At 38.5% G+C, this 20,688-nt stretch overlaps 1 protein-coding gene across 5 annotated transcripts in view; it reads left to right on the top strand.

Moving 5' to 3' along the window:
* Nucleotides 1-20,688, top strand: part of GFPT1 (glutamine--fructose-6-phosphate transaminase 1) — a 65,311-nt gene that overhangs the window by 25,184 nt on the left and 19,439 nt on the right. For 4 of the 5 annotated variants that reach the window (XM_032352319.1, XM_032352317.1, XM_032352320.1 and 1 more), the window contains 10 exons: nt 3,640-3,765; nt 5,128-5,186; nt 7,237-7,371; nt 8,752-8,813; nt 9,744-9,823; nt 10,023-10,076; nt 13,201-13,306; nt 15,444-15,607; nt 16,513-16,608; nt 19,229-19,326. In XM_032352319.1, the coding sequence (XP_032208210.1) occupies nt 3,640-3,765; nt 5,128-5,186; nt 7,237-7,371; nt 8,752-8,813; nt 9,744-9,823; nt 10,023-10,076; nt 13,201-13,306; nt 15,444-15,607; nt 16,513-16,608; nt 19,229-19,326 (980 nt within the window). The remainder of the gene's footprint in view (nt 1-3,639; nt 3,766-5,127; nt 5,187-7,236; nt 7,372-8,751; nt 8,814-9,743; nt 9,824-10,022; nt 10,077-13,200; nt 13,307-15,443; nt 15,608-16,512; nt 16,609-19,228; nt 19,327-20,688) is intronic. The other variant, XM_032352318.1, reaches the window with a different exon arrangement.

The following is a 20,688-nucleotide window of genomic DNA, read 5'->3' as shown; positions in this document are numbered from 1 at the left end:
GTGAAGTACAGCAGTTATGAGGTGAAGGGAAAAAAGCTCAGTAAAGGGGATATTGAGATACTGTCCAGGTAGGATTGGCGCTTAAGAAGAAGTGATGTCTTGAGTGTTAGGAGAATTGAGTGAGCTTTCGGCTTAGTGAATAAGGAACACACCTCTGTGTGGCAACAGTAAAACAAGTTTGGTGATTACCGTGAGTTTGAAATGGACTCAGTTTACAGAATTTTCTAACTCTCTTCAGTGTTGCTTGGCAGTTTGTGGGTGGGGAGAAGAGAGAACGGGGGGTGGAAATATCTGAAGTTAAGGTTCAACAGAAGGCTTTAGAACAGGGGTAACAGTGAATAGGAGGTCAAGGATTGGGAGTCATGATTAACTTATAAACCATGAAATATTTGTTGTGAGAAATATGCTTATTGTCATAGCAGTAATTTTTTTCTTATTAGGCTTTAGATAATGCTCTTTTGGCAACCATGAAATAGGTATGATAATAAATGTCAATTTTTTTTTTTTAAGATTTTATTTATTTATTTGACAGAGAGAGATGACAAGCAGGCAGAGAGGCAGGCAGAGAGAGAGAGGAGGAAGCAGGCTCCCTGCTGAGCAGAGAGCCTGATGGGGGGCTCGATTCCAGGACTCCGAGATCATGACCCGAGCCGAAGGCAGCGGCTTAACCCACTGAGCCACCCAGGTGCCCCAAATGTGAATTTTTTTTTAATATTTATTTGAGATCACAAGCAGGCAGAGAGATAGGAGGAAGCAGGCTCCCTGCTGAGCAGAGAGCCCAATGAGGCGCTTGATCCCAGGACCCTGAGATCATGACCTGAGCTGAAGGCAGAGGCGTAAACCACTGAGCCACCCAGGTGCCCCAATAACTGTAAATTTGAATTGGATTCAATCTGTAGACTCTTGTTACTCTCTTCAGTGTTGCTTGCCAGCATGGCCAGAGGGTGGGGGTGGAGAGGTGCCTTAATTATAATTAGCCTAACAGAGTAGTCAGATGTTTTCATTGCTTGCATTAGCATGTTAAGTAGTGGTAAACAATAATCCTTTCCTTTTCTGGAGGTTATTTATTTATTTTAAAGATTTTATTTATATGACAGACAGAGATGACAAGTAGGCAGAGAGGCAAGCAGAGAGAGAGGGGAGGAAGCAGGCTCCCCGCCAAGCAGAGAGCTGGATGCGGGGCTTGATCTCAGGACTCTGAGATCATGACCTGAGCCAAAGGCAGAGGCTTAAACCAATGAGCCACCCAGGCGCCCCTGGAGGTTATTTATCAGGTCACCTTAATTATTCAGGACACAGGTAAGCCAGGAAAGAATACATTGATGATTTTATCTGTTGGTTGACTGAGCCATCCAACAAAAATTTGAATAACTGCCCTTTATAGCTTAGTGCTTGGGCTTTGCAGATAATAAGGCAAGCTGCTGCTCATGTAGAACTTAAATCCTGGTAGGAGCCAGGTTGACACCTGTCATAAAGTTACAGTAGTACAGCTTAGTATATCATTGTGGTTTTAATCTCTGGCTCTGGAGTCAGCTGGACTTGGGGTCACAGCCTGTCTCTGCTTCCCATTAGTTATGACCTAAGGCAGGTTCTTTGGCCTCTGAGAGCCCCAGTTTCTTTATCTATAAAATGGGAACAATAGTACCTAACAGAGCATTGTAAAGATTCAATAACGAAATGCATATTTCTTAAACACGTCTTTTATTTCAGCCGTTGTGCCAGGCACTGGTGACATAATAGAGAACAAGATAGGCAGACTCCCTGGTCTGATGGAGCTTGATTGTCTAGTGAGAGGGCCAGACAACAAATATTTAACATAAACTAGTGTGATTAGTGCTGTGAAGAGAAAGTATGGTAGAAGTGACATTTAAGCAGAGAACACATTATTGTCCGAAGGGGGAAATTCTAGGCACAGGGAACACCCAAGTGCAAAGACTCTTGGTGTTGGTGAGGTGGAGAGTGGCAGGAGAGGAGCTGGAGAGGTGACTGGGGATGAGGTCATGTAGGATCTTCAGAAAGATTTTACTTCATGTGCCTTGTGAAACCCTTGGAAGATTTTGCATTAGGGAAGTGACAATGATTTAATGGGCTCATTTGGTTAGTGTGCAAAGACTAGATTGTTCAGAGGGAAGATTGGACATTGGAGACCAGGATTCTGTTGAAGTAGTTAGGTTGATGGTTGCTTGGGTCATACTGAGATGGATAGGGCAATAAGAAGTCTTAAGTCCCTAGCATCAGGTAAAAATCTTAGTAAATGATGGCTATTGTTGTTTGTAAAAGGTGTGTTGAGGGCTTTGAGGGGTAATGGGAGAGGTGGGAGAATGAGAATGTAAAGGCAGCTGGGGCCAAATGGTGGAGGGCCGCGTACCCACAAAAAGATACTGGGGCTTTATCTTGTGAGAAAAAAGCTCTCTGGTTCTATGTGAGAATTTGAGGATCTTTTTATAAATTCCCTGTGACCAGGATTAAGATGATTCACAAGGGTAGCTAGGGATGCAGACCACTTTTTACGCAATGGGAATCTGTTCAAGGATTTTAAGGGTTTTTTCTTGATCATATTTGTGCGTTAGAATGATGTGTGATTAGCCAGTATAAAAACCACAAAGACCGTGCTAAAATAAAATGCACGGACTTTCCTATTTGAGACTTCTGAGCAGTTTGCTTTTCTTAATTTAGGCCTGATTCTCATAGGCTTGGATATGTGGTTTCTTTGCCAAATGAATTTTATATTTAGTAAATCAGAAAGGGGGCATTACTAGTAAATACTAGAACTGCCTTTTTTTTTTCCTTTGGAAAAAGCAAGAAGAGATAGCTTATAGGGAAAAGAAATCAGAATAGCTGCTTTTCAAAATAAAGGAATATCTGTCTATAACCCCATACTTTCATTTGTTCTACTGTTCTTTGATTTTAGAAGCTCTCCATAATTGCAGTTTATATTGTGAAATATGTTTACCTTCACTGGGGACCAAAGAATTGCAGTCATAAGGTTGTATGGCATTGAGAATGTGAATTTATTTTTACATGTTTAGTTAAAGTGTTACTGGTGTTTTTTTCAAGGCACAGATTAAAATAGATTTAAAAAAAACCACATTTACTTTTTTGGTCCATAACTCTTCCGTTTGAACATTTTCAAGCCTTCAGAAAAGTGGAAAGAATAGTGTGTTAACCACCCATATACTTCATCTAGTTTTACCAGATGTTAGTACTTTGTCAAATTTGCTTTATCCCCCGGTTGCTGGGTTCATTTGCTCTAAATATTTGAGCTGCATCAAGTCCTGAATCTTTTTATTTTTTTTTTAAGATTTTATTTATCTGTTATTTGAGAGAAAGAGAGAAAGAGATCAAGAGATGGGGGAGTGTCAGAGGGAGAAGCAGACTCTCTGCAGAGCAAGGAGCCCGATGTGGGACTTGATCCCAGGACTCCAGGATCATGACCTGAGCTGAAGGCAGTCGCTTGACCAACTGAGCCACCCAGGCATCCTGAATCTTTTAATTACTGTTTCGAATATGGCTGATCTTTAGTTTTAATAATTATATATTCCGGGTGAATAGCACTGTATTAATATATATAATAATATTTATAGCTTCTAGCTCTACGGCATGATTTAATAATGGAATTTTTCATATTATGTTCTTCAGAACAACAGGATATGGATTTGGATATAGAATTTGATGTACACCTTGGAATAGCTCATACCCGTTGGGCAACACATGGAGAACCCAATCCTGTCAATAGCCATCCCCAGCGTTCTGATAAAAATAATGGTATGGACACATTCTACATGCTGTGGAATGATTGTAGAGGGGTCAATAATGGGAGAAGAATGAAGGCTTTTATGTTTTTGTTATTTTAATTTTTTAAAAATCTGGAATAAGACCTGACAAGTAGAGAATATGTAGAGCCGGATGTGTCTGTCGCCCAGCTTTAACATTATACACTATGTTATTTTTTACCATATCCCTCCACCCAGATGATTTTGGAAGCTCTCCATTTGTCTCCTTTTCCCTTGCAGATTATTGTGGTGTTTGTCTTGTAGACTTTCCTACAGTCTAGATCATGCTAATTGTATGCATCCCATGGTATCATGTACCGTGTTTCTCTGTCTCTTCTCTTTACTCTAATGGTATGGTATTGATTTATATCTGGAGGTACGTGGTGTTTGGGCGCTTTTCTTTTTGTATTATTAGTGGCCATAGATGATCATTGCCAACATTAATTTCTTTAGGGGTTTGTAAAATGGTGATAGTCAAATACTCTCATTGCTTTTTCACTTATCTCACATACTTTAAAGAGAAACTTCTCCGTATCTAACTGCTTAGTTACCCAGACTTATAGATTATACATAGGAAAGTCAGGGTAAATGATTTTTTTTTTTAACTTTATTTACCATTTTTCAAAAATGAAGTGGTTCTAATGTTCTAAGATGAATGAGTTTCCTTTATTATTGTAAACTCATGGATTTAAAATATTGCCTTTATATTCAGTTACTTAATCAAAAAAGATGAAAATTATCCTGCTGCATATGTATTTGATCTTGGAATACTTTTTTAATACCAATTTATCTGACATTTTAATATCTGGACCTCTCCTAAGTAAATTTCACTGTAAATCTGAATAAGTGGTTTTTCTTATTCTCTAACTTCAGTTCTTAAACTCATTTAATGTAAGTCAGGTAATTGTTTTAGTTCGAAAGTCTTTCACTTTAAACTTAGGAAATTTTTATGCATAAAAATGAATGAACAAAGAAGTGAGAGTAATAATTATGTAATTCAGCCTTCTTGTTTGCAAATGAAGACACAAGCCCAGGAAATTTGGCCCTTTCATATGGTGACATTAGCTTAGTAGTTTAGCCACAAATGAAGTTGATGTCTCTAGACCCCAACTTATTATATTTCCCCTCTAATATCCATGTCCCCAGCACTGTGTGCTTCCGCTAAACTACATAAATGATGCTGCTGATCTACCCAAAGGTAATCTGATAATGAAAAATAGAAGATATTTGATTACACTTGGAATTATAGCATGTGACAAATTTTTTGACTTGAGAAAAATCTGACAATACTGGCTATTTATAATGTTTACAAGACCTGTAATTTTTTGTCATCAATAATTTTTATCTCCTTTAGAATTTATTGTTATTCACAATGGAATTATCACCAACTACAAAGACTTGAAGAAGTTTTTGGTAAGTAAAGCCACAGCACTGTCTAGGTATGATCAAATAATTCCTGAGATGGTTACAAGGGTATGTGGTTTACTGGACCCTTCTTTGTTCACAGTGAGATATTTTTGTTTCTTATGTGAGTAGGAAATAATTATTGGGTTTTATTATAAGTGACCCTTCAAAGCTCAGATAAAATTGGAATTTGTGGTGGGGGGACATCTTTTGCATTGTGAGAGACCTTGTTTATCATTTGTAAAAGATTCTGGGATATATAAGAAGAATTAGGACAGATTAAATGAAGTTTCTCTGCCCTAAATAGCCATGTACTATATAGTAATAGTCATGGGGATGACGCTCATGAGTTCCTCTTGGGGCTGTCCAATTGAAATTTCGGCCATGCTGGAAGCCTGTATCTTTGTGGTCCAACACCCACATGTGGTCATTGAGCTGCTAGGACTGAGGAACTAAACTTGAAATTCTATTTCATTTTAACTGGTTTAAGTTTACTTTTTTTTTTTTTTTTTTTTAAAGATTTATTTATTTATTTATTTGACAGAGAGAGAGAGAGAGAGATCACAAGTAGGCATAGAGGCAGGCAGAGAGAGAGAGAGGAGGAAGCAGGCTCCCTGCTGAGCAGAGAGCCCGATGCGGGACTCGATCCCAGGACCCTGAGATCATGACCTGAGCCGAAGGCAGCGGCTTAACCCACTGAGCCACCCAGGCGCCCGATACTTTTGTTTTAATTAAAGTTTTTAAAGATCTTATTTTTATTTTTAAAGATTTTATTTTTAAGTCATCTCTACAGCCATTGTGGGGCTCAAACTTACAACCCTTAGAGCAAGAGTCATGTGCTCTACTAACTGAGCCAGTCATGTGCCCCCTAATCAGTTTAAATTTAAAGAGCCACATATATGGGGTGCCTGGGTGGCTCAGTGGGTTAAAGCCTCTGCCTTTGCCTTTTAAAAAAAAAAAATTGTACATTTATTTATTTATTATTAAAAAAAATTTTTTAAAAAGATTTTATTTATTTATTTGTCAGAGAGAGAGAGAGTGAGCACAGGCAGACAGAGTGGCAGACAGAGGCAGAGGGAGAAGCAGGCTCCCTGCTGAGCAAGGAGCCCAATGTGGGACTCGATCTCAGGATGCTGGGTTCGTGATCTGAGCTGAAGGCAGCTACCCAACCAACTGAGCCACCCAGGTGTCCCAAGTACATTGTACATTAAAAAAAAACCACATATATGGGGTACCTTGGTGGCTTAGTCCATTAAGTGTCTGCTTTCCTCTCAGGTCATGATCCTGCGGTCCTGGGATTGAGCCCCACATTGGACTGCATACTCAACGGGGAATCTGCTTCTCCTTACTCCCTGACCCCTCCCCACTCATGTTTTCTGTCTCTCTCTCTCTCTCAAATAAATAAATAAAATCTTAAAAAATTTTTAAAAAATAGCCACATACAGCTAATGACTGTTGTGATGGATAGTGTAATTTTATTATCCATGAAAGAATCATTATGTTCATTATGGAATTACTGTTTTATGACTATTGCATATTACTTTAATTATTTAAAGTTTTTTTTTTTTTAAGATTTATTTATTTATTTGACAGACAGAGATCACAAGTAGGCAGAGAGGCAGACAGAGAGAGAGGAGGAAGCAGGCTCCCTGCTGAGCAGAGAGCCCGATGTGGGGCTCGATTCCAGGACCCTGGGATCATGACCTGAGCCGAAAGCAGAGGCTTTAACCCACTGAGCCACCCAGGCGCCCCTATTTAAAGTGTTCTTAATTTGTATGTGGCATATATCTAGATTTATATAATTGTAAGTGTATATTCAAAATTATACAAAATACCTCACCATTTTGGGTTCACTGTGGTTAGATGGTGAGTTTAATTTTGAACAATGGGTAATGGGGTATGTATGGTGTTGAAAAATATTAGAATTTGATTAGTGAAATTTTTGAGAAAATATATAGAAAGAATTATATAGATTACATAGAAAAATCATATAGAAAAGATATCATGACTATTTCCTTAAATGTGTTCATTTTTTTTTTTTTTCCATGTCTTATTTTAGGAAAGCAAAGGCTATGACTTTGAATCGGAAACAGACACAGAGACAATTGCCAAGCTTGTTAAGTACATGTATGACAATCGGGAAAGTCAAGACATCAGTTTTACTACCTTGGTGGAGAGAGTTATCCAACAATTGGTATTAAACCACTCTTTTAAAGATAATTGTTGCCAGTGTTAATCATAACAAACTCTTAAGCAGAAACTATGTTAATTTCTTAAGTATTTTTGGCTTTTATTTCCTATATATATATATTAATACTCAGCTTAAATAATTTTGAAAGACTCTTTGACCACCTTTCTTCCCACACACTTAAAATTATTCTTCTTTCACTGTAGTTCAGTGTCATGGGAATTAAAAATAATCCCAAATCTAAGAGTTTGTCCTATGTGTGTGCACACACACAAGCCCACACGTACCACCCAAACCTGTATACAATAGACACAGTCAGGGGTTCATTTACTTTCTTGCTTCCTACTCACTCAAGTATTCTTTTCAGTCAGTAACTTAGCACAAGGGTAGCTTCAGTAAAATGCACACTCTTTATTCTGGGATAATGTCTGCATCTCTCTGAGCCAGTATAGTCAACTTATTTTTCCTTATGGTACTTTGCCTTGGCCTCGTAACACTATAATTTTCCTGCCCCAGAAAACAAGGGCATTCTTTCTGATCCCATCCCAGTCATCCTGGTTAAAGATTAAAGACACGGAAGATCCACAGCAAGTCCAGATGTGTTGGGATTTCTGCCCCCATCCCCATTCATTACTCTAGTGTTCCCATTTAAAAGCCCTCTACTTCTTTCTAAAGGTCTAACCCTCACTTCCTCCCTCTACCCAAATCTCATGATGCCTGAAGCAAATGGAGGAATCAGGAAGATGGAGTAGAGGCCTATTCCTTCCCTTTACTCAAGGCAGAGTACTGTGCCTTTCTAGCCTTTTCTTGTTTCTATGCATTATATAACCCAGTTTGCATTCTAGGACGATCCTTTACCTTTCCTGCCTCCTGTTCCTCTTTTATTCACTCTTGATTTCCTTGCCCGGTCCCTGAGGAGGTTGGGTAGGGCTTGTTAATAAATTGTGGTTGTGTATATTTTTATCTCCAGTATCAAGGTCAACAGGCATGGAAGTTAGCAGTGGTGTAAAATCACTGGACTGGAGTAGGGGTTTTGGATATTGGGCTTGTAGTCTTTTCTAATCCTCTGTTCCCTGCATTCTAATGCCTAGTATGGGATAGGATGTATCTATTTAGAAATATGTACAAAAGTGCTTTAAAATAGTCTTTTGTGGAGCTATTATCTATTGAGTCGATTTTAAGAGGGGCTTGGTGAAAAAGTGTATCTTGATACACCAAAGTTAAGGAATAAGTGTCTACCTAAATTTTAGACTTGTTTATAACCTACTGCAAAAGGGCAGCATGTAAACAAAAAATTTCTGTGCTGAAGCCAATATGTTTTAGGAATTTCACATTTGAGAATTGATTATAATAAATATTGCTAATGCATTTTTCCCCCTCTTATAGGAAGGTGCTTTCGCACTGGTATTTAAAAGTGTTCATTTTCCTGGCCAAGCAGTTGGCACAAGGTACATACAAATTTAATAATGACTAATAATTACATGTATTTTGAAACATCTGAATTACAAGTGTGTTTTCTGTACTTGATGATTACCCTTCACTGTAAGGACTTGCCCTATCTCAGAGACTCCATATGAATACGTTTTCATATGTCCTTTCTTATCTGTTTTTTACCACTCTTCCATTTAACAGAATCCCTTAATAAAGCAAATATATTTTTGCATTTATAAACTGGCCTTTTGTCTGTAGTGGGATACCACGGTTACTTTGTGAATTTGGATATTGAGTATTCCTTAGTTTCAGGCCCCAAACATTAGCTTTCTCCGTATTTTTTGGAAGTATATATTCTGAGTGGATTCCGAGATAATAGTACCATCTCTACTTTTGTGACGATATGTAGGCCTGATCATGACATCCTTTTTAGACCAGTGGGAAACCCTAATATTTGGCAAGAAAGAGCTATTTTTAATAGGAAGGCAAGGTGACTAAGGAGAAAATGCTTAAACATTCATGTGTCAGAATTCCATGTATAATTGAAAGAAAGTTTCCATTTGACATTTTAAAAAGGAGAAAGACTTTTCTGTAATAGTCCAGAGAGTAAATATTTTAGCCTTTCTGGGCCATAAGGCCTCTGTAGCACCAAGGTTTGCTGCTGTAGTGGGAAAGCAGCTGTAGAAAATAGGAAAAAGAAAGAGCATGGCTGGGTTCCAGTAAAACTCTTGTGTAACAAAAATAGACAGACCTGGCCTCAGGAGCATAGACTGCTGACCCTGTTACTATTTTATAAAAATTCTGTGTCTGTTACTGTTTTGTTATACCTAAAGCCAAGTTTAAAGGGGAAAAGTTAAATGTTATTTGATTAGTGTTGGCTCATGAAAATTTGTATCTGTGCAATATTTATGAAAATGATGTAATTCTGCCTAATTTTGCACTAACAGACGAGGTAGCCCTCTTTTGATTGGTGTACGAAGTGAACATAAGCTCTCAACTGATCACATTCCAATACTCTACAGAACAGGTAAAAACTCTTGCTATGTCTTGCCAAGAGGAATAAATTTGAGTGCAGTAGATAAAAAGAATTGTGTTCATTAAATTGAAATAAATATCTCTTTGGTCAGATCCACACATATGTGTATATAGTTCTGTCTAGACGTGAAAAGGATTTGCTGTTGTGATTTCTCTGACGAGGAGAATTTTTTTCTGTTGTATATCCTTAGCTAGGACTCAGATTGGATCAAAATTCACACGGTGGGGATCACAGGGAGAAAGAGGTGGGAGATGCACTCTGCATGGATGGGGAGGAATCTTATCCTCTTTTGTTCATTCTTTACTAATTCTTTGTTCTTGGAGTGAATGAATGTGCTGGGCCTCTAAAAATGTGCTTTTTTATGGGGAAATATATTTTGACATTTTTCTAATTTGCAGAGTATATTTTGTCTGTCTGCTTTTGGCATTTAGAAAACTGCTTTTAATAATTTGTTTCTTTGAAATTTAGATTTTAAGTTGTAAAGTTTTTTTAAAAAATTAAAATCACGTAAGATACAGTAATATAAGTAAGATATTTAGATTGTGAAAGAGCATTGTATGCTAGGCTATTGTAGATTGAATTCAGTGGTAGTTATTTAATTTATTCTAACTTTTTACTAAGTTATGTTTAAATGATCTTTATTTTATGCTTATTTTATGCATGACATTTTACTTTTAGATTCACATTTACATCTTGATTGCCTGTTTGAAATTGGAGTCTTTTTGTTTGTTTGAAGTTTATTTTTCTTTATAGGACTTTTAGCCATACAAATTCTGGATCATTTTATTGATACAATTAGACAGAAAACAAATGGCATGCTTTTTATTTACTTATTATTAAAAGCTTTCCAAGTAAAAGATAGGGAGTGGTAAATTCAGAAAATTGGAACCCATATTATTAAGTCTTGGTTTCTTGAAAAAAAATTAGCAAAGGACTCTGAACCTTTCATGTTTAGATAGTGGCTGCTTTAGCTCTTTTATCTAAAGTAGAAAGTTAGTTCCTTATGTAGCCTTCAGTCATGAAATGTTAGGATTTCTTCTTACTTCCTCCCTGGCCCTCCCTTTTCAGAAGAAAAACTGGTATAATCAGTGAGAGTAGAGAATTTTGGATCCAGGGTTCCAGATTTCTGTTAATAATCCTGCTCTTTTTATACCTTACTTTTATGTTACTTTATACATTTTCTTGGGCTGCTCATATAAAAAAAGAATGGAAAAACATTGGCTAAGGTCTTAAGAAGTTAGAAGAAAAACTTGATATGAGGCATCTTTTTAAGATCATGAATTACATTTTAGTAACCTTTATTTCTGCAGCTCCTTGTAGGTAGATGATGTGTGGCTCAGCAAAGTTGAGTTTTTTATTTTTTTATTTTTTAAAGATTTTATTTATTTATTTGACAGAGATCACAAGTAGGCAGAGAGGCAGGCAGAGAGAGAGAGGAGGAAGCAGGCTCCCCCACTGAGCAGAGAGCCTCATGTGGGGCTCTATCCCAGGACCCTGAGATCATGACCTGAGCTGAAGGCAGAGGCTTTAACCCACTGAGCCACCCAGGTGCCCCGCAAAGTTGAGTTTAAAAAGTTTAGCCTCTTATTAAAGAGGCTGTATAAAGGGGGCTTTTAGATTTTTGCTATATTCTCCAGGTGTAACTACTGACAAAATAAGAGGGGATGGTAATGATTGTATTCTACTCAAATCAGATGAGAAAATCTATGTACGGCAAAACATTTTGTAGATTGCATGAGTCGTGTAGACATCAGGTGGTAATGTTCTTTTCATTTAAATAGGCAATGATATTAAATCCTTCTAGATTTTATAATAAAATATACCTTGTTACTTGAAGAATAAATATCTGGAGAAGGAAGATAGTGAAACTTGACAACCAGTAGGGCATCGAATCACCTAAAGTTAGTTGTATTTATTTTGAAAATATTGGTCCTAGGCTATCCTTCTTTACATTTTTTAATTCACTTTTTTTTAACACCAGGAAAGTTCGCTGTTTTGATGTGCAGTTTCATGAGTTTCGTAAAGTGCAAATAGTTGTTAACCACCCCAGTCAAAGTGCAGAACGATTCCATGCCCATGAAAGTTCCCTCCAGCTGGAGAGTTGTAGCCAGCCCTTGTTCCCTTGTTCCATACTCAGGCCTTGGCAAACACCCATCTGTTTTCTCTTCCTGTAGTGTAATTTTTCCTAGTATGTCATCTTATATGTATTTTTAAAACTGTGATACCTTTTTTGCTTTTGAATTTGGATGGAAAGATCTAAAGAGCTGTCTGGTTTTCATGTCTAAAACACATCATACTGGTACGATTGTGGAGAACTTTGGATGTATATTTCTAAGAATACTTACAAGCAAGTTTATAGACATGCATTAGAGGATAGATACAATATGAATTTTTGCAAGTATATTTATTGTGTCCTCTGGCTATTGTGTCCATAGTCACAAGGTCTGTAAATGTCCTGATCTCAGAAAAAGGTGCTTTTTTTGGTCTCTGTGTTACATAGTCTTCAAGTAATGGGTTCCTCCCCCCCATATTTGGCTGATTTGTCAAACTTCACTTTGCTTTCCACCTTTGACTTTTTTTGTGAGTGAGCCAAAAGGAAAAAAATTCTTTATTCATGACTTGACGAATTAAGTAGAGATGTCAGAATTCTAAAGTTCTAGGATTAAAAGGATATTATTGCAGAAGGACCGTATGTTATCCTAACTTAAAAGAAATGTAAGAAAACCCAATTTTAAGAAAGAAGAGGTTCTAGGTTTATGGTATTTCCAATCCTTAGCAGTAGGGGCCACATATAGTGTATGACAGAGAGTTCTAAGTATCTTTGTTCTGTTTTGAAATCAGAGTCAGTATAAACTACAACTTGATTTGTTGTGCTGACTTACTGGTAAAATCTAGAGAAGCTTCGTTATAATAAAAATTAATATGCCATCAGTCTTTTATTCATTGCACAACATTGATTTTTTAATGTAATTTCTGTAAGTTTAGTTACATAAACTTATATGTATTCTATCAAGTTTTGTGCAAAGTTAAAATTAGTTGATACATACTGTGGATTAAAAAAAGTTAGTGATATTTGTGAATTATTTGCCTATTACCTGGAAGAGAAATATTCCGTTTTAAAAATGTGTAATGTAGCACTCTCATCCGCCACGCTGTCTTTGATAGTTGCTGTTTCACTCTACACCTGTGTCTGTTGTTCTTGTTGGCTTATTGCATGGAAATAAGGTGATCTACCTAGCATCTCAGAGTTGCTGAAATTATTTTGTGTTGCTATGGTTTTTTGTTGATTTTATAGAAAGTTATGTCTGTTTATGCACTGGCCATGGTTTCCTATATGATCGCTAATTTGTGTTAACTCTGTGCTCTAGGGAAGGACAAAAAGGGAAGCTGCAATCTCTCTCGTGTGGACAGCACAACTTGCCTTTTCCCTGTGGAAGAAAAAGCAGTGGAATATTACTTTGCTTCTGATGCGAGGTGAGCTTTCTTCGTTGGTTCAGAGAACTTCAGTAAAACTTCTCATGTTACTGAAACCAAAAGTCATTTTATGCATATCTAGTCATCCTGTGTGGGAGAATTTTGTTAATTAGAGAAAAATGTAGGTGTCCTTTTAAACGGAGATGGGGTTCTAAGAATATTTTTCCTCTCAATTCAAAGCACGTAGGTCAGTTTACCAAGAAAAGAGAACAGTCCTTGAGACTCGTTTCTGCATATTTACTCTGAGCTCTTTTATTATTTTTCCTCTTTTTTCTGGAGACTTACCCAGGTTTTATAGGGAGGATAGATTTTAGACTGGAGAACAGAATGGCTTAGTGTCCCAGCAATTACAGTATGCTTGCTAAACCATTATAGTTTTAGTCCAATAAGGACACTTGCCTTTTTTAATTCGGAAGTAGTTTGCCACATAATCACTTTTATAAAAGAAATAGTACTAGACTAAGACATTTAGAGTGAGAAGTACTGTGGGATGGTGAGATGCATTTAGAAGTGGAATACCAACAGTGGGGAGGATCAAATGGATAGCTCAGGTTGCCAGCAAGCACTTGAGTCATTCGTTGTGCTTGAAAGTAAGGGGGTCTGAAGATGAGAAAGAGTCGTAGTTTAAGACTGCTGGGATTGCATCATCTCAGTGGGTAAATCAGTTTTGACTGTTTCCTAACCTTTGCCGGAGTACACTCAGTGCTAGGACGCATCATTGTCATTAAGTAGGTTTGTTACAGAATTGACAGTTATGGCTTTAATAAACTGGAAATTGCAGAAGCTTATCATCCTTTTGTCATTGACTGATAGGTTCATATTGAACACTCTGAGCAAATCCATGTCCTAGGCTTAGGAGATAGTTGTGAGTAAAAATAAAAATACACTTGTCTGAGGAGTGCCTGACTGGCTCAGTCAGTGGAGCCTGTGACTCTTGATCTCAGGGTTGTGAGTTTGAATGTGAGCTTGGGGTTGTGAGTTCGAGTCCCACGTTGGGGGTGGAGATTACTCCAAAAATTTTTTTTTTAAAGAAAAAGTTATCTGTGTGTGTGTGTGTGTGTGTGTGTGTGTGTGTATCAACTTATCCTTGAGGAGCTTTTCCTTAATGGAGAAGACAAATTTTAATCAATCATACAAGTATAGAATTCCAGCTGTGACAAAAATGCCTGTAACAGGGTGACTCACTCTTCTGTGGGTGAATTTCTTTAAGGGAGTGACACTTGAGAGATAAGGAGATGCTGGGAGTTAGTTAGGTGAAGAGGTAGAGGAAAGAACATTTCATTTACTGCAGATTGATCAGTCTGTAAGAGCGTGGGATGGGTATGAGTATGGCTGGAATAGAGGAAGTGGGAGATGAGGCTAGAGCAGGAGGTAGGGTCATGGTAAGGTGTTTTTGTTGTTTTCTGAAAAGCCAAAGGAAAGCCATCAAGTGGTTTGTTGGGTGAGAGAGAAATCTTGGTTTGAGTTACCTTTTGATACTCATTTTGGCAGAGATGGAGAATGGATGGAGGGAGGGAAGGAATGTGGTTGGATAAGTTAGCAGGCTGCTGCCATAGTTCATCCAAGGTCTGATGGTAGCTTGAACTGGCTTGTGGTGGTGGACATAGAGAGAGGCTTTGAGAAGTATTTAGGAGTACAGAATGGAAGGATTTGGAGATAGAATGAGAAGGAAATAGCCATGCTTTCTGATTTGATCAAATCTAATTTGGTTTAGCGTGTTGCACAGAGGTCCTTTTGTTCATTGTCCCTAGTAGGGGACACTGCCCTGTAGGGAATGGCTTCGGTAACCAGAAAGTTATCAAAGATACTGCACAATGATAAGTTTATATTTTTTATTTTATATATTTTTTAAAGATTTATTTATTTGAGAGAGAGAGAGAGAGGAGGGACAGAGAGGGAGGGGGAGAGAGAATTTCAAGCAGACTCCTCACTGAGCACGGAGCCTAACATGGGGCTTGATCCCATGACCCTGAGATCATGACCTGAGCTAAAATCAAGAGTCAGATGCTCAACTGACTGAGCCACCTAGGTGCCCCAAGTTTGTATTTAAACTTGGTTTGTGTGTTCTAATGGTAGTTTTATTTGTAGTAATCATCCTTGATTATTGATTGTAATATCTCCTTGAACATTTTTATAGTGCTGTAATAGAACATACCAATCGTGTCATCTTCCTTGAAGACGATGATGTTGCAGCGGTGGTAGATGGCCGTCTTTCTATCCATCGAATTAAACGGACTGCAGGAGATCATCCTGGACGAGCTGTGCAGACCCTCCAGATGGAACTGCAACAGATCATGAAGGGTGAAAGTTTTTGTCATGTTGTAGCTTGGTGTTCTTAATGGGAAGGACACATTCTGCTTCCTGTGGTTGTGTAGGAATCTGATGACAGTGCTGACTGAAATCTTCCAGACAATTAGTGAGGGGATAATCCCAGGAAAGGGGATGATTCTTTGGAAAAATTACCTGCTGCTCTTAAAGTAGTTATTCTTCAAACTAATTCATGGCTTGTTGTTTCTTACATTAAAAAAGAGGCTGATTGTCTAAATAGTTCTTGATATTTTTAAGATACTTTATGAACATAGCTTTTGTTCTGTTCTTTATTCCTCTCCCGAGAGGATATATATGTATAGAATATATAAATAAATGTGGATAGTAGACCTTACCTCATTAAGGTTGTTTTGAGAATGAAGAGAGCTAATTTATGTAGAGCCTTCAGAACAGTACCTGACACACTTAGGCCTACTATAATGTTTGCTCCTGTGAACTGTTAAGATGATTTTTCTTAAAAATGACTTTTCTTTTCCTTTCTCATGGGGTCACGGTGGGCTAAAAGCTAACATTTATTCCTAACTGCTACATGTTAGGTCTCCTCTACACTAACGCACAGTAGTGCTGTGAAATAGTTGCTGTTCTTATTTTATGAATGAGGGAATTTCCCCAGAGCCATTTAGGTGTTCAAGGATAGAACCATCATTTGAAACAAATCTGACTCTAAAACTTAAGTCTGTCCCCCTCCTCTGTTTTGTTCTATCTGCGTGTTTTAGGTGTGAAGTTAATAAAGTGAGTTTTCCTCCTTACGTATTTTTCTTCACACAGGGCAAAATGTCCTATGTGAATATTGTACTCTACTGCCTTCCTGAGATTATGTTACAAAAGGTAGACTTCAGTTGGTACAAATTTTTTAATGATACAATTTGTTACTTTAGGCAACTTCAGTTCATTCATGCAGAAAGAAATTTTTGAGCAGCCCGAGTCCGTTGTGAACACGATGCGAGGAAGAGTCAACTTTGATGACTATACTGGTAATGAACTACAGATGATTATTTTGGAGCCTCCTGTGAGGGTTGGCACTGGCAGGGCCTGAAAACTCCTTGTCCTTTATAGCCTGACAGAAAGCTGTGGCTGCCGGCCATCAACAGCGCCCAGTTGTCTGTCACCCCCCCCCAATATGAGAATCCAGGGACGTGAGGTGCGCCTAGAATTGTCAGATGCCAGAGGCATAGAGCAGGAGGTAGATCAGTGGTTACCAGGGACAGGGAGAGTGTTTCAGTTTGAGAAGATGAGAAAGTTCTGGGGATGGATGATAGCAATGGTTGCCCAACAGTGTGAACGGGCTTAATGCCGTGGAGCTGTACTGTACACTTAACGATGGTTAATGTTAAATTGATGTACATCTATTTTACTGCAATAAGAAAGGAGAGGTAATAACTAATGGTTGTCAGAGGTCGAGGGGATAGGGATAAAGAGTGACGCTAATGACTGTGGGATTTGGGACAGGTGATGAAAGGTTCCAAAATCAGGTGGTGCTGATGGTTGTACAGCTCTCAATATACCGAAAACCACTGACTGTGGACTTTAAAAGGTTGAATTTATGGTACGTGACGTATCTTAATAAGGTAGTTGTAAAAAATGTAAAAACTGGCTAGAAAGTCACATTTGAAAATTGTCAGTATTAGCATGATTTTCCTGGAGTGGGGCAGGGATGTCCTCCAGTGTACCATTAAAAACATTTAACCTCTTTTCACTTCAGAAAACCTTTTGGGGCACTTGCTGTGTAGCAGGGACTCTTCTGGGCACTGTAAATTCCAAGAGGAGTGAGACCTGGTCTCTCTATTGGGAAGCTTGCATGTATCTGCTCAGCCTGGATTTTCTCTCTCAGTTTCTAAGTGAGTGAAGGTGTGAACTTCCAGAGGCTTTCCAGGTGTTTGCTTAATGCCTTCTGGGATAACATATACCTTCCTGCCTACCTAGGATGAGCTGAGAGGGCAGCCCTGGTCGTCTTTCTGGAAGTTCTGCCTGGACCCTGTGTCACAGGAACTTGGGCACCTGCAGAGATGAGTTTGAGATTGACGTTCTGGGGTCCTAAGTTGTCTCTAACCTCTTTATTGCGAACTCCCATTTTGGGAACATGGCTCATTCATCGGGACTAGTTTAATAAATAGTGTAGCAAACAAACTTTGGGCTAAACTTCTCAGCATTAATTCATTTTTGACAAATAATTATTAGGGTGTAAAACTCTCATCCTGAATCTGTGTGTCATATATGCAGTGTTAAGTGTCTTCTTCCTTATGCCAGCCATGTCCTGGTAATGATTTCCAGAGATGTCCAGAGAATGATTTCTCTGAGTAAATGCTGTCTCTGTGTCTTTTTCTTTTTTGAGCAGCATCAGACTTTCTCAACAGGAGAGATCTGTTGAAGCTGAATTATAAATAGAACATCTTGTGTTCAGAACGTCATGTTGAACATAGCAGGGACTATAGGGAAGTTATTTCTGATATGGCCTCTTTGAGGTTCTTATAAATCTAGAAGGGGGCAAATATATAAGTACTTAAAGAAAGGTAAAATTAGATAAATGACACTAGAGACATAGTTTAATGTTGAGATGTTTAAAGTTCACTGTTGAACTTGGAGTAGACAATAAATCTATCTGTGGGCAGGGGCTTTGGGGCCAGGGAAGGCTTCACGAAGCAGGCAGGCATGAGTTTTAAGGATTTGGAAGATGACACAGGAGCACTGCAGTTGGAGAAGAGAGTGTTAGCTAAGGGGGGAGATAGTGGAAGACCATGGGCAAGCTATTGGTGTGGTCCAGTTTGCCACATCTACTACCTGAAGAGAAGTAAGGAGCAGTACGTCTGGGAAAGAAGATGGGAGGAGCTGCCAAAGGGGCTCTACTGTCAGGGGAGGGTGTGGGGGGACCTCCTTGTGTAGAAAGTACAGAACTGTTAGGAGGCTTAGGAGCCAAGGCGATCTGAACTTCACTGGAGTGAACTGGGTGCTAGTCTGAGCAGTGTGCCCTGGAGGGCTGAGAGGCTGAGGTGCAGTTGCCACTCAGGATGTTGTCCTGTCTAGGCTAAGGCGATGAGGAAGGGAAGGAGAGAAGTAGGAGCTGCGTTTGCGGGTGTGGGGAGAGGGGCTTGTTGAAGGGGGTTGAGCTGGAAAAACTGGGAGAGTAGCAGTAAAGAGCATCTATGGTAGTCTTGGAAGAAAGATCAGGAAAAAGATTTATTTCACAAGGGAAGACAGAGAAACTTTCAGAAGTTCATGATTTTAAAAAGGACTTTTATCAATGTTATCTTCCTCATAAAAGTTCTTTTTTTTTTTTTTTTAAGATTTTATTTATTTATTTGACAGAGAGTGAGCACAAGTAGGCAGAGGGAGAGAGAGGGAGAAGCAGGCTCCCCACTGAGAAGGGAGCCTGATGTGAGGCTCGATCTCAGGACCCTGGGATCATGACTTGAGCCGAAGGCGGAGGCTTTAACCCACTGAGCCACCCAGGCGCCCCTTTAATTTAGTCTTCAAAACCGTATATAATTCTTTAAAATGGTAATGTTTCCCATATTGGCAGTGGACACTCACGAAAAGTGATTACCTATTTCCTGTGGTCCTTTCCTCAATAATTATATTCACAAACTTTTATTTCAGTGAATTTGGGCGGTTTGAAAGATCACATTAAGGAGATCCAGAGGTGTCGTCGTTTGATTCTTATTGCCTGTGGGACGAGTTACCATGCTGGTGTAGCAGTAAGTGTCTTCTTGAGATTTTAACTGTTTGAGGTTGGATATCAGAGTGTGTCTATGACACACCATGTAAAAATTATGCTTTGTTAAAACACGATGTTACCTTTTCATGTTGTTAAGACAAAAATCAGGAAGGTGGGGGGACAGAAATGTTAATAGTAGCTGCTTGGCTTATTTATCAGTGGAAAATTTGCTTTAGAAAGACTCTTAGATATATAGGTGGCCCACCTGCGGTGTCTTCATGGAAGGCAAAGAGTGGGAAGATTTTTCTGTAGGAGCAGTCCTTAGGTTTTGCTTCTCATTATTTTCTTGGCTCAGACAGATGGCTCGTAGCATGTGTGAACCTCAACAGGATTTTACTTGGTAGGCGCATTTCTGCAGACGAAGGAAGTCTGCTTCTTGTCAGACTTCGTTCTTTATTTTTTAGGAAGCTAAATTAAAACAAATTTTAGTTAAATTTCTTCTAGTTTTATTGAGAAATAATCGACATACATCATTGTATAAGTTTAAGACCTATGGCATGATGATTCAAGTTAGATATATTGTGAAATCGTGGCCACAGTAGGTTCGGTTAACATCGATCTTCTCATAGAGGTACAATAAAAACAAAAGAATAAAGGAAAGAAATTTTCCTGTGTGATGAGAATTCTTAAGATTTACTGTCTTAACACCTTTCCTGTATATCCTACTGCAGTGTTCGCTGTAGTCATCATGTCATACATTATATCCCTAGTGCTTGTTTATCTTACAACTGCAAGTTTGTACCTTTACTACCTTCCTCCAGTCCCCTCTCCCCCCACCCCTACCTCTGGTAACCAAAGTCTAATCCCTTTTTCTATGAGTTTGTTTTGTATTATTTTTTAGATTCCACATATAAGTGAATCATACAGTATTTGTTTTTGTCTGTGATACTTATTTCACTTAGTATAATGCCCTCAAGATTCATCTGTGTTGTCACAGGTGGTGGGATTTTCTCATTTTTCATGGCTGAATAATATTATTCTGTGTGTGTGTGTGTGTTTTGTGTATATGTGTGTGTGTGTGTGTGTGTGGATGTGTGTGTGTGTATGCACCACGACTTTATCCATTCAGCAATTGATGGACACGTAGGTTGTTTCTGTGTCTTGGCTTTTGTGAATAATGTTGCTGTGGACTTGAGGATGCAGATATCTTTTCAAGTTAGTGTTCTCTTTAGCTTTGAATATATTCCCAGAAAGGAATTGCCAGATCATATGGTAGTTCTATTTTTAATTTTTTGAGGATCTACCGTCATATTTTTGATGACGGCTGCACCAGTTTACATTCCCACCAACAGTGCACAAGGGTTCCCTTTTCTCCACATTTACACCAGCATTTGTTTTCTCT

This window comes from Mustela erminea, chromosome 7 (genome assembly GCF_009829155.1).
Source record: "Mustela erminea isolate mMusErm1 chromosome 7, mMusErm1.Pri, whole genome shotgun sequence".
Classification (NCBI taxonomy): domain Eukaryota; kingdom Metazoa; phylum Chordata; class Mammalia; order Carnivora; family Mustelidae; genus Mustela; species Mustela erminea.
This window is presented reverse-complemented; position numbering and strand designations above follow the sequence as displayed.